This window comes from Vanessa atalanta, chromosome 16 (assembly GCF_905147765.1).
Source record: "Vanessa atalanta chromosome 16, ilVanAtal1.2, whole genome shotgun sequence".
Classification (NCBI taxonomy): Eukaryota; Metazoa; Arthropoda; class Insecta; order Lepidoptera; family Nymphalidae; genus Vanessa; species Vanessa atalanta.
The window spans coordinates 2,393,329-2,409,250 of record NC_061886.1 but is presented as its reverse complement, the minus strand read 5'-3'; the positions used below and the strand labels follow the sequence as shown (position 1 = coordinate 2,409,250).

At 32.7% G+C, this 15,922-nt stretch overlaps 1 protein-coding gene across 6 annotated transcripts in view; it reads left to right on the top strand.

Moving 5' to 3' along the window:
* Positions 1-15,922, top strand: part of LOC125069691 (atypical protein kinase C) — a 214,929-nt gene that overhangs the window by 173,397 nt on the left and 25,610 nt on the right. The window contains exon 1 of one of the 6 annotated variants that reach the window (XM_047679234.1): positions 11,217-11,252. The exons of 4 other annotated variants lie outside the window; for them this stretch is intronic. In XM_047679234.1, coding sequence (XP_047535190.1) covers positions 11,222-11,252 — 31 coding nt within the window. In that variant the 5' untranslated portion in view covers positions 11,217-11,221. Of the gene's footprint in view, positions 1-11,216; positions 11,253-13,604; positions 14,048-15,922 lie in introns of those variants that run through there. One more of the 6 variants, XM_047679233.1, reaches the window with a different exon arrangement.

Sequence of the window (15,922 nt, the reverse complement as noted above, 5' to 3'; positions counted from 1 at the left end):
GAATCTTTTCTAATTCTAAATCGTTAATAATAATCCTGAAAGTAATAGAAATAGAAATAACTTAAATAACATACATATACAAAAATTGTAAATAATAATATATAAACAATTTTTTGATTTTTCTCAAAAATTATAAGTTTATAAGTTAGTTATACAATGAAATTATTAACCTTTGCATTTAAAATGTATACGGAAATATAATATATTCGCAATATATACGTAAAATACTTTTCCTAACATTAACATCGGAAACAATGTAGTTCCGTTTTCTATGAATAAAAACCTCTCTATCAGTAAATAACTTTGAGAGTTTACTTTCCAAACAATACGGCATATTGAAAACAATCCATTTCCCGGTGGAACTGGTTCAACTCATATAAATAACGTTACAATTAGAATTACGTATAACAGGTGCTTTTAGAAGCCATTCATCAAAACAGTAACGAGTGTTGGCTATCAGTCACGCTGCACGCAATAACAGACCTTAGTGACGAATGTTTTCTCTTTCTAATGAGGTATATTGCTTTTCCTCAATATGTTGCGTATATTTCGACGTAGGTATATAGCTAGCAATCATGCGATTTTACAACGTTATACAAGAAGACATAATTTTAGACAAATATGTACAGCTAGTTGTCGCCTGCGGCTTCGGTCGGCATAAATTGTAGCCTATGTCCTTCCTTGGCGTTCAAGCTTGCTTCATACCAAATCTTATCAAAATCGGTTCAGGAAAAAATAGACTTTACCCCCTGCAGATTTGTAATTTCAAATGTGCTAGATTTTCGTCCGACCCACATTCAGTTTTCCTCCAGGCTCGAGATGAATAATAAACACGGATTAAGCAGATGGAAATTCACTATGCTCGGGTTTGACCCTGGGATCTCCGGAAGATTAACGTGTTTTAACTGGGTCATCTCAGCATCATTGATAAATGTAATAAATTTAAATTATCATATAAATCAGTAAATTCGAACCCTCGGGACACATAATATGATCACAAAACCCTCCCCTCGTGTACTCATATATATCTACAATTATTGAGTAATCAGTGTATAGTAATCTTAAGTCCTCCCAGAGCGGTCACGCACGAACTGCTATCTAGAGCTAAACGCGCCTCATGTGATCCATTTACTCCCTCCCGAAGCTTCTTCGACGATACACACGAACGTTGCGAGTGTGCTGATCGTTTGGTGTATATATATATATATATATATATGAGGGTGTGTGAGAGAGACAATGAGTTAGTATAAGTTGATTTCAAACATATATAATTGAAGAAACGGCGTCACTGTTAAATATTTTAAAGTAAATTTAATCGATTAATTTTATTTATATAGTATAAAAAAGTCGCTTCCGTATCTGTAGTTTAAACTACGATTTTGTGTGTCTTTCAAACTACGATTTAAATCCGTTAAATCGGTTTTAAAACAAACCGAAGACAAAAGAAGTAAAGTTAAGGTTTATATATGTAATAGGTGCATATTATAGTAACCTTGAATTTTAACTACCTTAACTGAAAAAAACAACAACTCAACAGTTCTAAATAGACCCTTATTATACCCTTAAGCCGAAGAACGGGTAGCTAGTTATCTTACAAAATAAAGATTTAATAGCGCTTGGAATATCTTTCTTGAGTAAAGTATGTTTTGGATTTCGTGTAATATTTCGAAGAAACCGGATGAATACGAACGGATATAGAATATATGAATATTAACTGAAAATTGCGACTATAAATCCGGGCGAGATTATGATTCATCTTATGCTCTGCGCTCAAGGAATACACAGCGAGGATCCTATATTAATCGAATGAAGTTCAGCAAACCCGCATAGAAACGACACAATGAATCTATCACTACTGATATTATAAATGCGAAATTATATCTGTCTGAATGTCTGTTGTACAGCAAAACCACTGAACCCAATTTGATGAGATTAGATATGAAGCAAGCTTGAGTTCCAATGAAGAGCATAGCCTACTTTTTTATCCCTAGCAACTGATGACCAACCACTAAAACTCGAGCGAAGCCGTGCGTGCATACATACCTAACATAACTAACGATTCCGGGTATAAAATCTTCCAAAAAGTAATATAAAATGGTCGCTACTTGCTGCAAGTTTTTCGCGTTTTTATTTCATGAAGTAATAAAGTTATTGAAATTTGGAAATTAATTTCTATTTCGAAATGATAAATATTCGACAATATGTAGAGATAGAGTTATTCCGTAAAATCAAACTGGAAACACGATCGTGTTATGTCGGAACGTAATATGTGTCACTGATCATAATAATCTTAACATTATAAGCATCAACAGCGTATCAGTATGTATTTCACTCGTGAGTGACATACGAAAGTGAGTTCTTAACAAATAACTACTAGATCTGCTAGTCTAGTAGTTATTTGTTTGCATTATGTAATAAATGAATTCGATTTCGTATTTCAATTCATTTAACTTTTGGTTCCTGTCGCGACAAGTTTAAGCGAGTACCGGTTCGCAACGTAAGTTTTTTTTTTATGGCATTGGTTGGCGGACGAGTATGGGCCACCTTATGGTAAGTGGTCACCACCGCCCATAGATAAAGGTGCTGTAAGAAATATTAACCATTCCTTACATCGCCTATGCGCCACCAACCTTGAGAACTAAGATGTTATGTCCCTTGTGCCTGTGATTACACTGGCTCACTCACCCTTCTACCCGGAACACAACAATACAGAGTACTGTTTTTGGCGGTAGAATATCTGATGAGTGGTTGATACCTACCCAGACGGGCTTGCCCAAAGCCCTACCACCATGTAAATAAGTTATATCGAACAGATCCAGTTCCCTATTAAAAACATTTTATATATATGTACAATAACAAAAGCGATTAAAACTATACTTCGACTAAATATAATATCCGTATGTACGGAACATAGTGCCTTCGTTGAAGCGAGGACGGAGGATGCAGGGGCCGAGATTAATAAGTTCACCGCGTCTCACATCCAAGTTGAGTCTTAAAGACAAGTTTCGACAACTTGACGCTTTCGAACCACACGACTCGCGACTTAATCCGAGAACAAGTGATCTAGTTCATAATGAAAGTATGTGGCGTTCTATAGAAACAAGATTTCCCTATCATATTATTAGATATTTTTTACATAAAGTACTGCCTGTAAAGCTTTACTTAAAGGCTTTGCTCGCGTTTAAGGGGTTGGTAATCAGGTGATAGGTATCAAAAGCCTAGCCTAGTCTACGGCCTTCCTTGGAGTTCAAGCTTGCTTTATTCCAAATTTTATCAACTGGTTAATGGTAGCCAGACAGGCAGATTAACTCACTCATAACACACTATTTACGTTTGTTTGTTCCTGAAATTGAATCAAGAACTCTCAATTTGATTTATATAGAACTCTTACATTAGATTTGGATTTGGAACAACAGAAAAATGACTTGAAAATTTGTATATGCGGCCGAGAGATCGTTCAGTAAAATACTATTAATTTAAGAGTATTTAGTCGTATTGTACTATCTTATTTGAAAAGACATCGCCGAATAAAGATTTTATTGTAATCACGTGTCCACTATGTTAGTTAATGACGTTCAATTTTGAACACTAACCATACATTTCTTTAAAGAAAAATCTCAATTTCGTTTTCACAGCGGGAAACAATCTAAATGTCAAATGTTTCGGTGAATGAAAGAACATCCTCCGTTATTACAGGGCTCAGGCTCAGGTGTGGTTGCCGCTCCAGTTGCCGTTGTGTTGATGTGTGAGTGACACCGAGCTACGTGCGACGTGAAACCAGCGTGACCATAGACACTGTTTCAAATACGCCGAGGAAATATTTGTTGTTGCTCTTTTTTTTGGCTACTTCACTCGCATGGTTTTTTTTTTAAATAATACTAGCAATGCCTTAAATTAATTAAGGAATTACTAATATTCCTATTTACCCCTCCTTTTGAGTTTTTTAATTTGTGCTAGGAGTGGGGACGACAATAATCCTGCGACTTTTTACATCGCTAGGCGGCGCGTAAACCAATACGCTATTGACGCTCAAAGATTCGATCCGATGATAAGACTCAACTAACGGGTTTTTTGGAAAGAAGTTCTTTTACGCGGCTATAGAGTGAACAATGTCAGGAAAATACATAGTGCTCCACGCGACCTTCCTTTCTTTTTCTTTCCTTTTCTTTCCCTATCTTTCTCTTTCTCGCGATCCCTTTCTACTATATACGGTTTTGTATGACATTATTTAAACTTCTTTTACATACGCGGGATTTGAAATAGCAATTTAATTACGTGTCATTTATATATTTTCAAACTTAGTTAATTTTCTTTATTGTATCTGTTGTTAACATAGTAATTGAGAAAATAACTTCGTTTCAAACGGGTGACCAACGACGCATGTTTATTATTTTTAATAAGATATATATATATTGAGCCGAGATGGCCCAGTGGTTAGAACGCGATGCAGTGATCTTAACCGATAATTTCGGGTTCAAACCCAGGCAGGCACCACTGAAGTTTCATGTGCTTAATTTGTGCTTATAATTCATCTCGTGCTCGACGGTGCATGTGTCTAATTTCAACGAAATTCTGCCACATGTGTATTCCACTAACCCGCATTGGAGCAGCGTGGTGGAATATGCTCCAAGCCTTCTCCTCGAAGGAAGAGGAGGCAGCAGTGGGAAATTTACAGGCTGCTAATGTATTTGAAATATCACATATAAAATCGTTGAACTTAAATTCCATCACGAAACTGAACTGTTCATTAATGTTAATAAAATATATTAAGTCAAATATATAACTTAATATCGTCATTATAAGGTTGAAATTTCAATAATATTAATGACTAGCTAAAATACCTTAAAATTAAAAAGTCAACATTGTCGAAACAGTAACTTATATATTAGTAACAATTTAAAATGTTCAAGTTAAATTTATGACGCAGGTGTGCGTTCTGCCCTAGTTATAGTTGCCAAAATGTATCGCGTTAATATGCAACGTTTAGACTTTTTATTTGTCTATGCGGAGTATGAAATTTTTAACACTTTTATTTGGCGGAAATATATATTGATCGAGTTTTTAAATGTATTTATACATATGTATTAGTTTCTTCTAAAATAATACTATACATTCTTTTTTTGAATTCGACAAAAAATTCAATTGTTTCTTGAATTACCTGTACCAATAAAGACGTTATAATATTAATCATACCATACATACTCAACAAAAACATGTTATATCTCATAACTGTATTTACACTGGCTCACTTAAACTTCAAATCGGAACACGATACCAGTTCTTACTGTTTGTCAGTAGAATATATGTTTACTACCAAAGACTTACCAAGTAAGTAATAAATGGTTTGGAAACGTATTCGACACATACAAATAATCATATATTAATACATAGATTTTGCTTTCCGATTTGATATAAAATCCTCGAACACTGAATCATCTCGAAACTTCGCTTCATATTCTTCACCGTGTCACTTTCGGAACGAATTATTGTAACCTTTGAAGCAAAATTCGCTCGGCAAAAAAATATAAGCCTTTGTACATGAACTCGACTTGAAAGCATGACCAGGCCCGGGGATAAAAATAAGTAAAATATAACTCGGACTATTCCAGCGCTCGAGCCTTAAGTGACTTACCTAAAATTTTCGTTCTGACGTAAATTTTAAAAGACCTCTATATTCGACCAATTGCTATGCAAACTTAATGTTTTATTCACCGGACCATTTATTCGAATACTTCCCGAGGCCAATATTTACCTTTAACCTCGCGATGGGCACTTTTAAAAGTTTGGGTTCAAAGGAATTTTCGTAATTCGTCCCTTATTACAAAGTTTTTTTTCTTTCTTGCGAAATTTAATTTGTGTTTTATAGTAAACTAGTTTCCGCCCGCGGCTTTGCTCGCGCGTATTATAGAAGGCAGGTGTTAGGTGTTACCCATTTTCTGTATGTAGTATGATTGAGTAGTTAAAACGTCAAAGCGTAACAAATAAACAAACTGAAAATCTTTACATATTAAACTTGTAAATTTTTCTTTATTAATTTATCTATATTCCTAAACCATGGTTATTCCTTGGCTGAAACTTCAAAGTTTTTAAATTTTGAATATCGTAGATCTAATTAACTCGTATAGAAGTGTACTAAGATATACTTTTCTATTGGACTTTCTCTTGATATTAGAAAAATAATAATCGCTAAGAGATAGCACTAAATTTTATTACATTACATTATCAGCCTGTAAATTTCCCACTGCTGGGCTAAGGCCTTCTCTTCCTTTGAGGAGAAGGTTTGGATCATATTCCACCACGCTGCTCCAATGCGGATTGGTGGAAGAGACAGCGATGTAAAATATAGATTTAAACTTTTATAACATAATAAAGTCACGCGAAATTGAAATTATTCAACACAAAAATGAATACAAAACGTAGAGAAATACAGAAAACGGCCAACAATAGAATCTGATTGAATTAAATAAATAACACACCGTCATGAGCGCGAGAAACATCAAGCTTTATTGCTATAAGGGTGATTTAATAATGCATTAGGGCGACCACATACGTTCCATCTCAAACGACTTCGCGTTTCTTCGGCCGTGTTATTCTCCATAAAAAAAGAAAATTGCCAGTTAAAAAAATTCGCGTAAAATATTTTAGGTTCTATATACATATATTATGTATTTTAGTATAACGTTTTATGTGACGTGTCAAAGATTTCACTTCGAGGACATACATTTTTTAAATTTACAGATATGTGATTCGTTTTTATCTTCAGTTTTAATGTTAAACAGACTTCTATACGATTTAATAAATATGAACATGCGTATTAAATATTACTAAACGTCTAATAATCACTTGTTATGTGACTCCTATAACGAAGCTGTTATGTGATTAGTTACACTCGATTGATTCGATTACATCGTAACGTTGGTAATAATACTAGTACGCCATAAAGTAGTAATAACTACTGAAACTAATAACCCACCTGTTGTAATCGTGATCGAGATTAATAAACAGACACGCCATTAACTAAGATACATAGATAAAGATTAAATATTACGCGATCTCGTTACAAGACTAACAGACGGCCACTGTCGCAAATTATATACACAGTCTGCAATCACCCTAAAAATTTTAATTTAAATCGTCTTGCGTTGAAATATGCTAATATTTCTCAGGCTCTGGCGACACGCGGTATTCATTAGCTAATGTTTCCAGTACAACCTCGGAGGGAGACGCTTGAAATCTTATAAAGGTTGATGAACATTTCTCGATTAACACGTGGAGCCTTTTAGCCCTGCGGCCCTTATTGTCTATTAAGGGACCGAGCGAGCCTCACGTTCGCCATGACGGCTTAATGGCTTGGTTTTTGTAAAGCAACATTGTCGTAGCGTTATGTAGACTTTTATCTTAGGGACTTTTCAGTAGTTTATAGTTTTATTAAAGCGTAGACGCAGGGGAAACCTTAAACTTCTCCGGGGGCGATAATTTATCGCTCTGATATTAAGTTAGAAATTGCCCCCAATATATAAGCGAGAAAACAATTACTTTTAATAATTTCTGATAAAGCTACATTTGTCCATGATATCTCGCTACAAGCTTTTATAACATATAAATTGTGGTGAAATGGCGTTATAAATTAAAACTAAAAGTTTTAATGTAAAAGTTTATTTATTTTCTTTTTAGCGCATTTAGATAAAAGCATGTTTTTAAAAAAGTTTTATACTTTAATTTTATTTTTTTAAATCAATTTAATAAATCACTACGAATATCGCACGGCACAGATGAAAATATGCAGTTAGTATCACGATATATCGGAACGATATTTTTATATTCAAATGTAAACAGACTCTCAAGTAAGATAACCACGATGATTAAATAGACACTTTATGTAATCGGCCACACATCTGCAAAAGACGTGGTGTAGGATTATTTTTGCCCTGATTTTAATCAACTTAATATATAAAAATTTAGTACTTTCCACTGTTCTCCTAATTATAAACTTTTATTATTTTATCTTTGAATCTAAGTTTATATAATTTGCGCATACTTTTATGGCTAGTGATAGTATAATATAATAGTTGTTTTTTTTTGTTTGAGATTTTATGTTTGAAAGCATTTTAAATGGACGCATCAAACAAACGTGTATCGGATTTCATTCGTTGTATAAATAAATCCATTATAATTTGGTGCAATATTTATTTAGTTTTCAATGTGTACAGAAATAAACCCAGTCGACGTCGTATGATAACGTTTTATAAATGACAAGAGAAAGCGAATAAATCAGACATACCCCGTATTTTTGCCTTGAACCCGTTTCATTTGTTATTTCCATAACTTATGACAATAATAATAAATGATAAACATTAATTGTATTATTACATGTAAATTATAAGGTGGATTGGCCAATAATTTTGGGAACAACTGAAGTGCCACAAACAAGCCCCACATACATTGGCACTGTAAGAAATATTAACCCACCTCTACATGCGCCACTAACCTAAGAGACTAAGATGTTATTTCCTTCAAACCTATAGTTACACTGGCTTACTCCCTCATATCGGAACACAACGATACAATGTCACTGTACATAATTTCTGTATGGCGGTAGAATAAGTGATGAGTTGGTAGTGTCTACCCAGACTACAGAAAATCCCTACACTACCTAGTAATCTTTACTTAAAAACCGTTAACATAAATCATAATGGTTTTATATCGGATTAAAACCCATAAATATTTTTATAAATGTACCGTTTAAATAAACAATTTTTAATATAAATAATAATTAAATTTAATTAAATTCAACATTAAAAAATAAAACATCAGACTGCTTACTCAATCCGATATTAATTTCATTAAAAACTTACATTACGAGCGCGCCGTACAATCAAGAGCAACTTTGATCTGAAAATTATTTATTAAATATTGCTACTCTCATTTTATTTATTTATATACTTTTGCGGAAAATCCGGTATCATACAAAAGGTCTACTTTGCTAATTGATTGGTATTGTTAAAATGATTAGTTATTTTGAAGCCTAGCGTTTGTTTTGAAATAAAAAAGAGGTTTTACTTCTTTCTGTCTAACATGATTTATATTTTTTTGGTCTGGCCATTACTTGTGGTATCAATATACTCGCAACTAAACAAGCTTACATAGCCCGCCACTCGTTAGTGGAATTTACCGTAACAACCGAGATAGCCCGGTGGATAGAACGTTGGAATCGCGGGAAATTGGCCCTCTGAATTTTCATAGCTTAATTTGTGTTTATAATTCTATATAATACGACTCTATAAATAATAACAAAACCTGCAAATGAATAGCTCAGTGATATAATCTCAAAAACTTATCTTCAAAACAGGAGAGAATGCCTTAGCCCAGCAATGGGAAATTTTGAGATCGTTCCTTTACTTTTGCTGCATTTTGATACCCCGGTTCTACATACTCGACGGTTTTACAGAAAATATTTGTTCTCGCGTACAATTTAATGTCGAAATTTTGTATTTAGAATTGTAATCGTCGTTTAAATTATAGTATATAAGGATGTTTGATAGTATTGGAGTAAAAATATGTTCCACGTTAACTTGTCCGTGTGATTGTACCTCGCGCAAACAATATACGCCTCTTATAAAATTCCATCGTCATGAATTTTTAATACTAGAGTTATGCTCCCCGCGTGTCGTTCCCAACGACTGTTTTGGGAATCACGTGATTTGCATCATTCCTACCCTATATGTGGATGTGTTCGGAATATCGGATATATGCTGTCATTTTGTATGGCATCAAGGGAGTATTACGTGATGTAATAAAATACTATGTGTCAATTTTATTTTGGTTTTAGTAGCATATAAAATGCTTTTCTTTTAACGGGAGTCCACTGTTCGAGGAAAATTAGAGGAAAATATCAGACACATGAAATTGTTTTTTTTTTACTTTTTTTTTCTTAAGGATTTTTATTGATAACTCCGAAGGTCGTCAAGAACAACCAAATAAAGAAAATCATTGGACAAACTATTGATATTGATGATATTCTGCGTGGTGGAATATGCCAAACCATTTTCCTCAGAAAATATGAGGCGTTATAACTTAAATGTTACGCTGTCTATTTGTGTTGGTGACAACATAATGTAATGTAATATATTGTATTTATTTTATACGTGAATCAAATATAATTATTATGAAAAAGTCCAATTTATTTTTAGTATTTTCAAAATCAATGAGACTGACTATTTGAAATTATCAACTATATCTTTACGTGTATCACTAATCCTACGTGTATTTAGTGAAATAATTCTCAACATGCTGCAACGAAAAGCGACTGAAAAAAAAAGTTAAAGCTCGTTCAACTCAGTACTCGCGACAGAGGTGAAGCTTTATTGCGTCATATAAAAACGGTGCACTCAAGTTTGACCTTGAACTGTTACACTAGTTAAAATCAGACGTTTTTCATTAAAAAAAGTTATTTTCGCTATAAACATATTATAAATAATTTTAATACTTATGGACATAAATATTACGCATATATGTACGAATGCCGTTGGTGGTCTACGTCTATACAACTGAAATATGTAAGTTCATATGATTCATATAAAAAATTCGCTTGTTTAATATAAACTATTTATATAAGAATATAATTTCGTGACGATCGAAGTCTTGAATTTAATTACGCCAAGTTTCAGTTCAGAAGAAGTTCGTTCCATGAATGATTATGATTTTTAAATCATCGCCTTTCATAAATATAGATACATTGTATTAAATAAAAATCAATGCTCATGATTACACACACGGTAAAGTATTGTTATGAAAGATTCGAGGAAATGGATTCTCATGTTTCCGTCGCAATGGACCGCTTCCATTTTAAAAGTCGCGTGGTGTGACAGTTGTCACCGTCGGACTGGGGTCACCCTCGAGACTAACGTTGACTCTACAACACATCATATCTAAAAGTACACACGATTCATGGAATATGGAAGATTGTTATATTGTAACAGAATAATCGAACTGTACTTTTATTTTTTTGTGCCCCTTCTCACATATGTACATATTTGTTTAACTATTGATCCACTGGCCAATGGTTGCCTGGAAGAAATCGTTGCCTTAGCAATAAATTTCGTATTCCACTAAATTAAACTTTGTACATTCAATTTATTGTGCAAATAGTTTGTTAATTAGAGTGCAATAAAGTATAAATAAATATTTATTATATATTTCTTTATTTTCAGGTAAGCGACTTATGAGACTCCTTCATTTTCCGGTCAAGATCCGTGAGTATAAAATAAATTGTTCAAAAATGGAAATCCTACAAATTCTTGACCAATTTTACTGATAGTATTATCGTCTGTTCTGGTACAACTAAACAGTTATTTTACAGAAACTGCATTGCAATATTCAGGAAGAACATAGTTATTCGTAGTTCGCAGCTATAAATATTTTGTATATTTTACTGTGTCGATTAGTGTGGTCTTTCAAGGAAAAAAATAAACGATACACTACTACTAACTAACGTACGCAACGATATATATTGTTCAGTAGGAACAGAAATAATCCTACCTGTTTAAGAACATTTGGATATTAATAAACGTTACATATATAAGTAATGCCTTTAAATTTAGTCGAATTTATCTCATGATAACTCCTTTGTTTTATTACCGAGCGATCCGAACGATGTTCTTCCCTATCACATTAACATAATTATTATGTTTCCCTGTATGTGTTACTAGCTGTCACCCGCAGCTTCGCTTCTTTTAGAGGTTGTTTTTAGGCAAAAGTGTCTATATCCTTCCTTGGAATTCAAGCTTAATTTATACGAAATTTCATCAAATTCAGTTCAATGGTATGGCCGTAAAAGAGCAACACACAGACAGAGTTACATTCGCATTTATAATATTAGTATAGATTTACTATTCAATAATCGAACGTCATTTAGATAAGTGTAAATAATGTGTTTACATGAAGAAGTTGAATTAAATTAGTTAATCATTTTTATATATAAGCTATCCCGAATTAAAAATCCTGGAATCAAATCGCCGAGTATCATCTAGACCATCCATATCAAATCAAACACACAAAAACAACATAAAAAGGTTGGATTGGAGTGGATTATGGAGTTCGTACAGACTATAAATATATAAGGAATCACTGTAGACACATTTTTGATCGCAGTCTACTTGAATACGTTTGATATATTGATGGACGTATGCCAATTATAACAGAGTTTCGGTATATCGATCATCGCCGAACGTCGTAATAGACAATTCTAAACTTGACGTCCTTGGTTGTTATCGACAGAAATCTAGGGCAGTTGATATGTGCTCTAAATCAATATTACAACGATCATTCACGTCTCTATCTCCACACTAACTACTACAAACTGTTATATTTTGTGCTGTACTAGTGAAGTGCTTGCGTTGGTTTTGGTTTTATTGTTCCAAGGAAGCATTTGTCGATATTTATGAATTGTTGTGATTTCATGGTTGCACTTTAGTTGGACTGATTTCTTTTAACATGTGAACAAAAATATATTTTTATTATTCCTTTTAAATATAAACTTTAATGAAGATTTTCGATATGCAAATTTTTAATTATTAAACAAAAAAAGTACTGGTTATAAAGTTTAATCATTACGCTATAGAATCAAAACAATATCTGAAAACGGGTAATAAGTTCTTATTCGAGCGCTTCCTGAAAAATATTTAACTTTATAATTGCTCCAGCTCGGGAAAATTCAACGTTCATATTACAAAATTAAAGGTACAAAAATATACAGACGCAGACCAATACATTACGAACAAAGAAACTCGAATACTGAATTCCTACTCTGTACATATAAAATATATGTAACTGCAAATATTTATTTTTAAAGTAGCAATAGTGATGGCTTTATCATAACTAATTTTAAATATTGTTTTAAAATTGAACAATGTAGCTTCAGTGACAGTTTCCATGTCATTTAAATAATAAGAAAAAAGTTAATACTAGCATTGTGAAACTGAAAAGACACAGACTAATGATGGTTCAGAGCAAACACGACGACTGTCTCATCGAGCTGTTGGCTCTACTCTGTGACCAGAAAAAACCTTTAAAAAGGAAACAGTCGAGGGTCGGTAAGTAAAGAAACTTAATTAAACAGAGTTTTCTTTCAAGATCTTTATTGTCTTTGTATAAGATTTAAGTTTTCTGAATCAACTTAAGCTTGATCTCGCTTGAGCTGAGTTCCTAAACGTTTCATTCACTTTAGTTCGCTTCGCATTTAAAAAGAATTATTATCTGTTATTTTTTTTAAATACAGAATTGATGATGATTTTTTTAATGATGTAAAGTATTTATCGTGACCTACATTTACAAGGGCAGTATCATTTGTCATTGAATAAAATTACAAATCCAGTTAATTGTAAACAATACGAAGAAAGAAGTGCTGATTGTTCAATAATACAAAGAACTAATTTATTGTACAAGGGAAATGACTAAAGGTTCATTAAAAAAAACAACTAATCAAACCACTATATCCCGCGTAATCTATCATTATCAGCTGTTTCACCTAATTGTTGTGGGCGAAACTTATCAATGTGATAGCGACTACGACCTGATAACGATCCTACAGTCGCCCGCGAAGTAGCGCGGCCTGCTTACACTCAAAACTAATATTTATTTCCATTAAAAACTTTTTCCTCTTGACCTCTATATTGTGACAAAACAATACCGCGCTTACACTGTTATATTTAATCTGTGTCGCTTTCCCGCGTTTAATTTATTTACAAACACTGACCGACGAGACGCGCGTAATAATATTTGCGAAAAACAAAACCCGGCGTAAATTTAATTCGAAGGGTTATATCAAAAATCTGTTGTATATTCCATTTTTAAATTTCAATATTGTAATGTGCGAGTTGAGTTAAGTGATGTGCATGATGTCGGTTATCGAGTTATCGATGCGCGCGTGATCGCGGGTGCAAAATGAGGGGGTTTTGGAGTGAGATCCTGTATGCGGCTGCAAGCCACCCATTTCCGTCGGTGCCCGGCGATCTCATATCGCCTTTCGATTTGGATCGGAATGACGACTGTTAGTATTCTGTTTGCAAATATTACCGGTTCTGTTATTGTGCAGACTCGATTGCGGCTTAATACGATTCCTTTGTGTGTATGACATGGAGAAACTTGTTAGTTTTGAATTGTATTTTCAGTTGCATGCTTTGTATAGCTTACTATGATTTTTTTTGTATATCATTAGTTATATAATTTCATGACTTGTCCGTTGCATACAAAATATAAAACAGTAGATATGTAATCAATTTAAGATTGTCCATTGGCTTTTATGTTTTTTATTCGTGATTAATGTAATATTTAATAGTATTCTTAAGGATATTAGACACCTAAAAAGATGGAAGTCATTTTCTCTTAATCCTCTTAGTTATCTTTTCTAAATAAAATGCTTTGTCTCTTTCGTGCAAAGATGCTTTTCATGTGAACACATCCATACTTGCTTCGGTGTTTTAAAAGCAAATGAACTTAAGAACAAAGAAAATGGCGAAAATATTCTATTGCCTAATTTCTCTGTAGTTATCTTAAAGAAAAAAAAATGGGGTTTTCTCTTTTTTATATGACTATTATAGATTAATATATTGTGTAGATGTATCTTCTTATCTTATCAATCGGATTATATTTTTACCTTTTCGATTGAATATGAAAAAGCGATGCAGAAATGTAAATGAAATCTTAAATCATACATATACACAAACATAATTGACGTTATCAAAAGATTATGACTCGTTGCACTATTCTTTGCCACCCAAAATGGTTCTCTATGTCGACTGGCGACTGCATAATTTTAAATAATAATGTATTAGGCGCTTTTTACATTTTGGTATTGATACAGTCTACCTTTAAAACGAACTGAGACAAATGCAAGCGTTTCGATCGGAAACTATTTCTATCGATCTTTTATGAATATTTAACTACGTGATATCTTTTATTTCTATACCGTAGAGCGATTTCAAAATGTTATGCGAAATTGACTTTAATAACGATAACATTTGAAGGAAACTCGCTTCAAAATAGCGTATCACCGTAAGTTGATTTTCAATATTTCAAGAGTGAAATTCAAAGCGAATTCTTGATCTTTGTTGTCTACTAACGATTTCGTCATTCGATATGTAATGCGTCTGCGTCTGCGTCTGCTATATTTTTATATACGGACTTATTCATTGTTTAATTATTTTATGGAGTTTCACTTAATATGGCTATCGCATGCTTACAATTGAACGACTATACGTTATCAGTGCAATAGTGTTACAACTGATAAGACTCAGTAAACAGCTTTAGTCTCATTGTCTATGTTCAATATAAGGTGGTTAATGTTTTCAGATAAAGCGTCTTATAGAAAATAATAATAATGTGTATAGTATATTTAATCTATACAAATAATAATAAATTATTAATAATACAATTAGAACGATCAATGTAAATGTTTTATTACAAAATATACACATACAAACAGCTTCAAGGTTCTAATAATACTTACATGTACCTATATATTTATTAAGTCTTATATAATAATAAATAATTTAATTAACCAAATAATTACAATAAACATAAAATAAGTACAAATAATTAGAAAGATAAAACATTGAATCTTAACAATTTTGTTAATAAAAAATATCTTCAGCTTAAGTTGCATTTCAGCATACGCCTTGCTTCCAACTCATGTTTTTATCAAACGTTATAGTAAAAAAACTTATTAACCTACATCACGCACTTTAAATGGTCATCTATTTAACCTAAAGATTAACTGGCAGAGAATGCCTTCAGGCATTAATTCCGCATTTCGTTCCATTTACTTTGTCAATAAAATCTTTAAATAAAAATAAGATAAAAATATAAAATAGAACAAAAAGAGAAAATAAAATAATGAACAAATCTTTCTAAAGAAAGGATAATA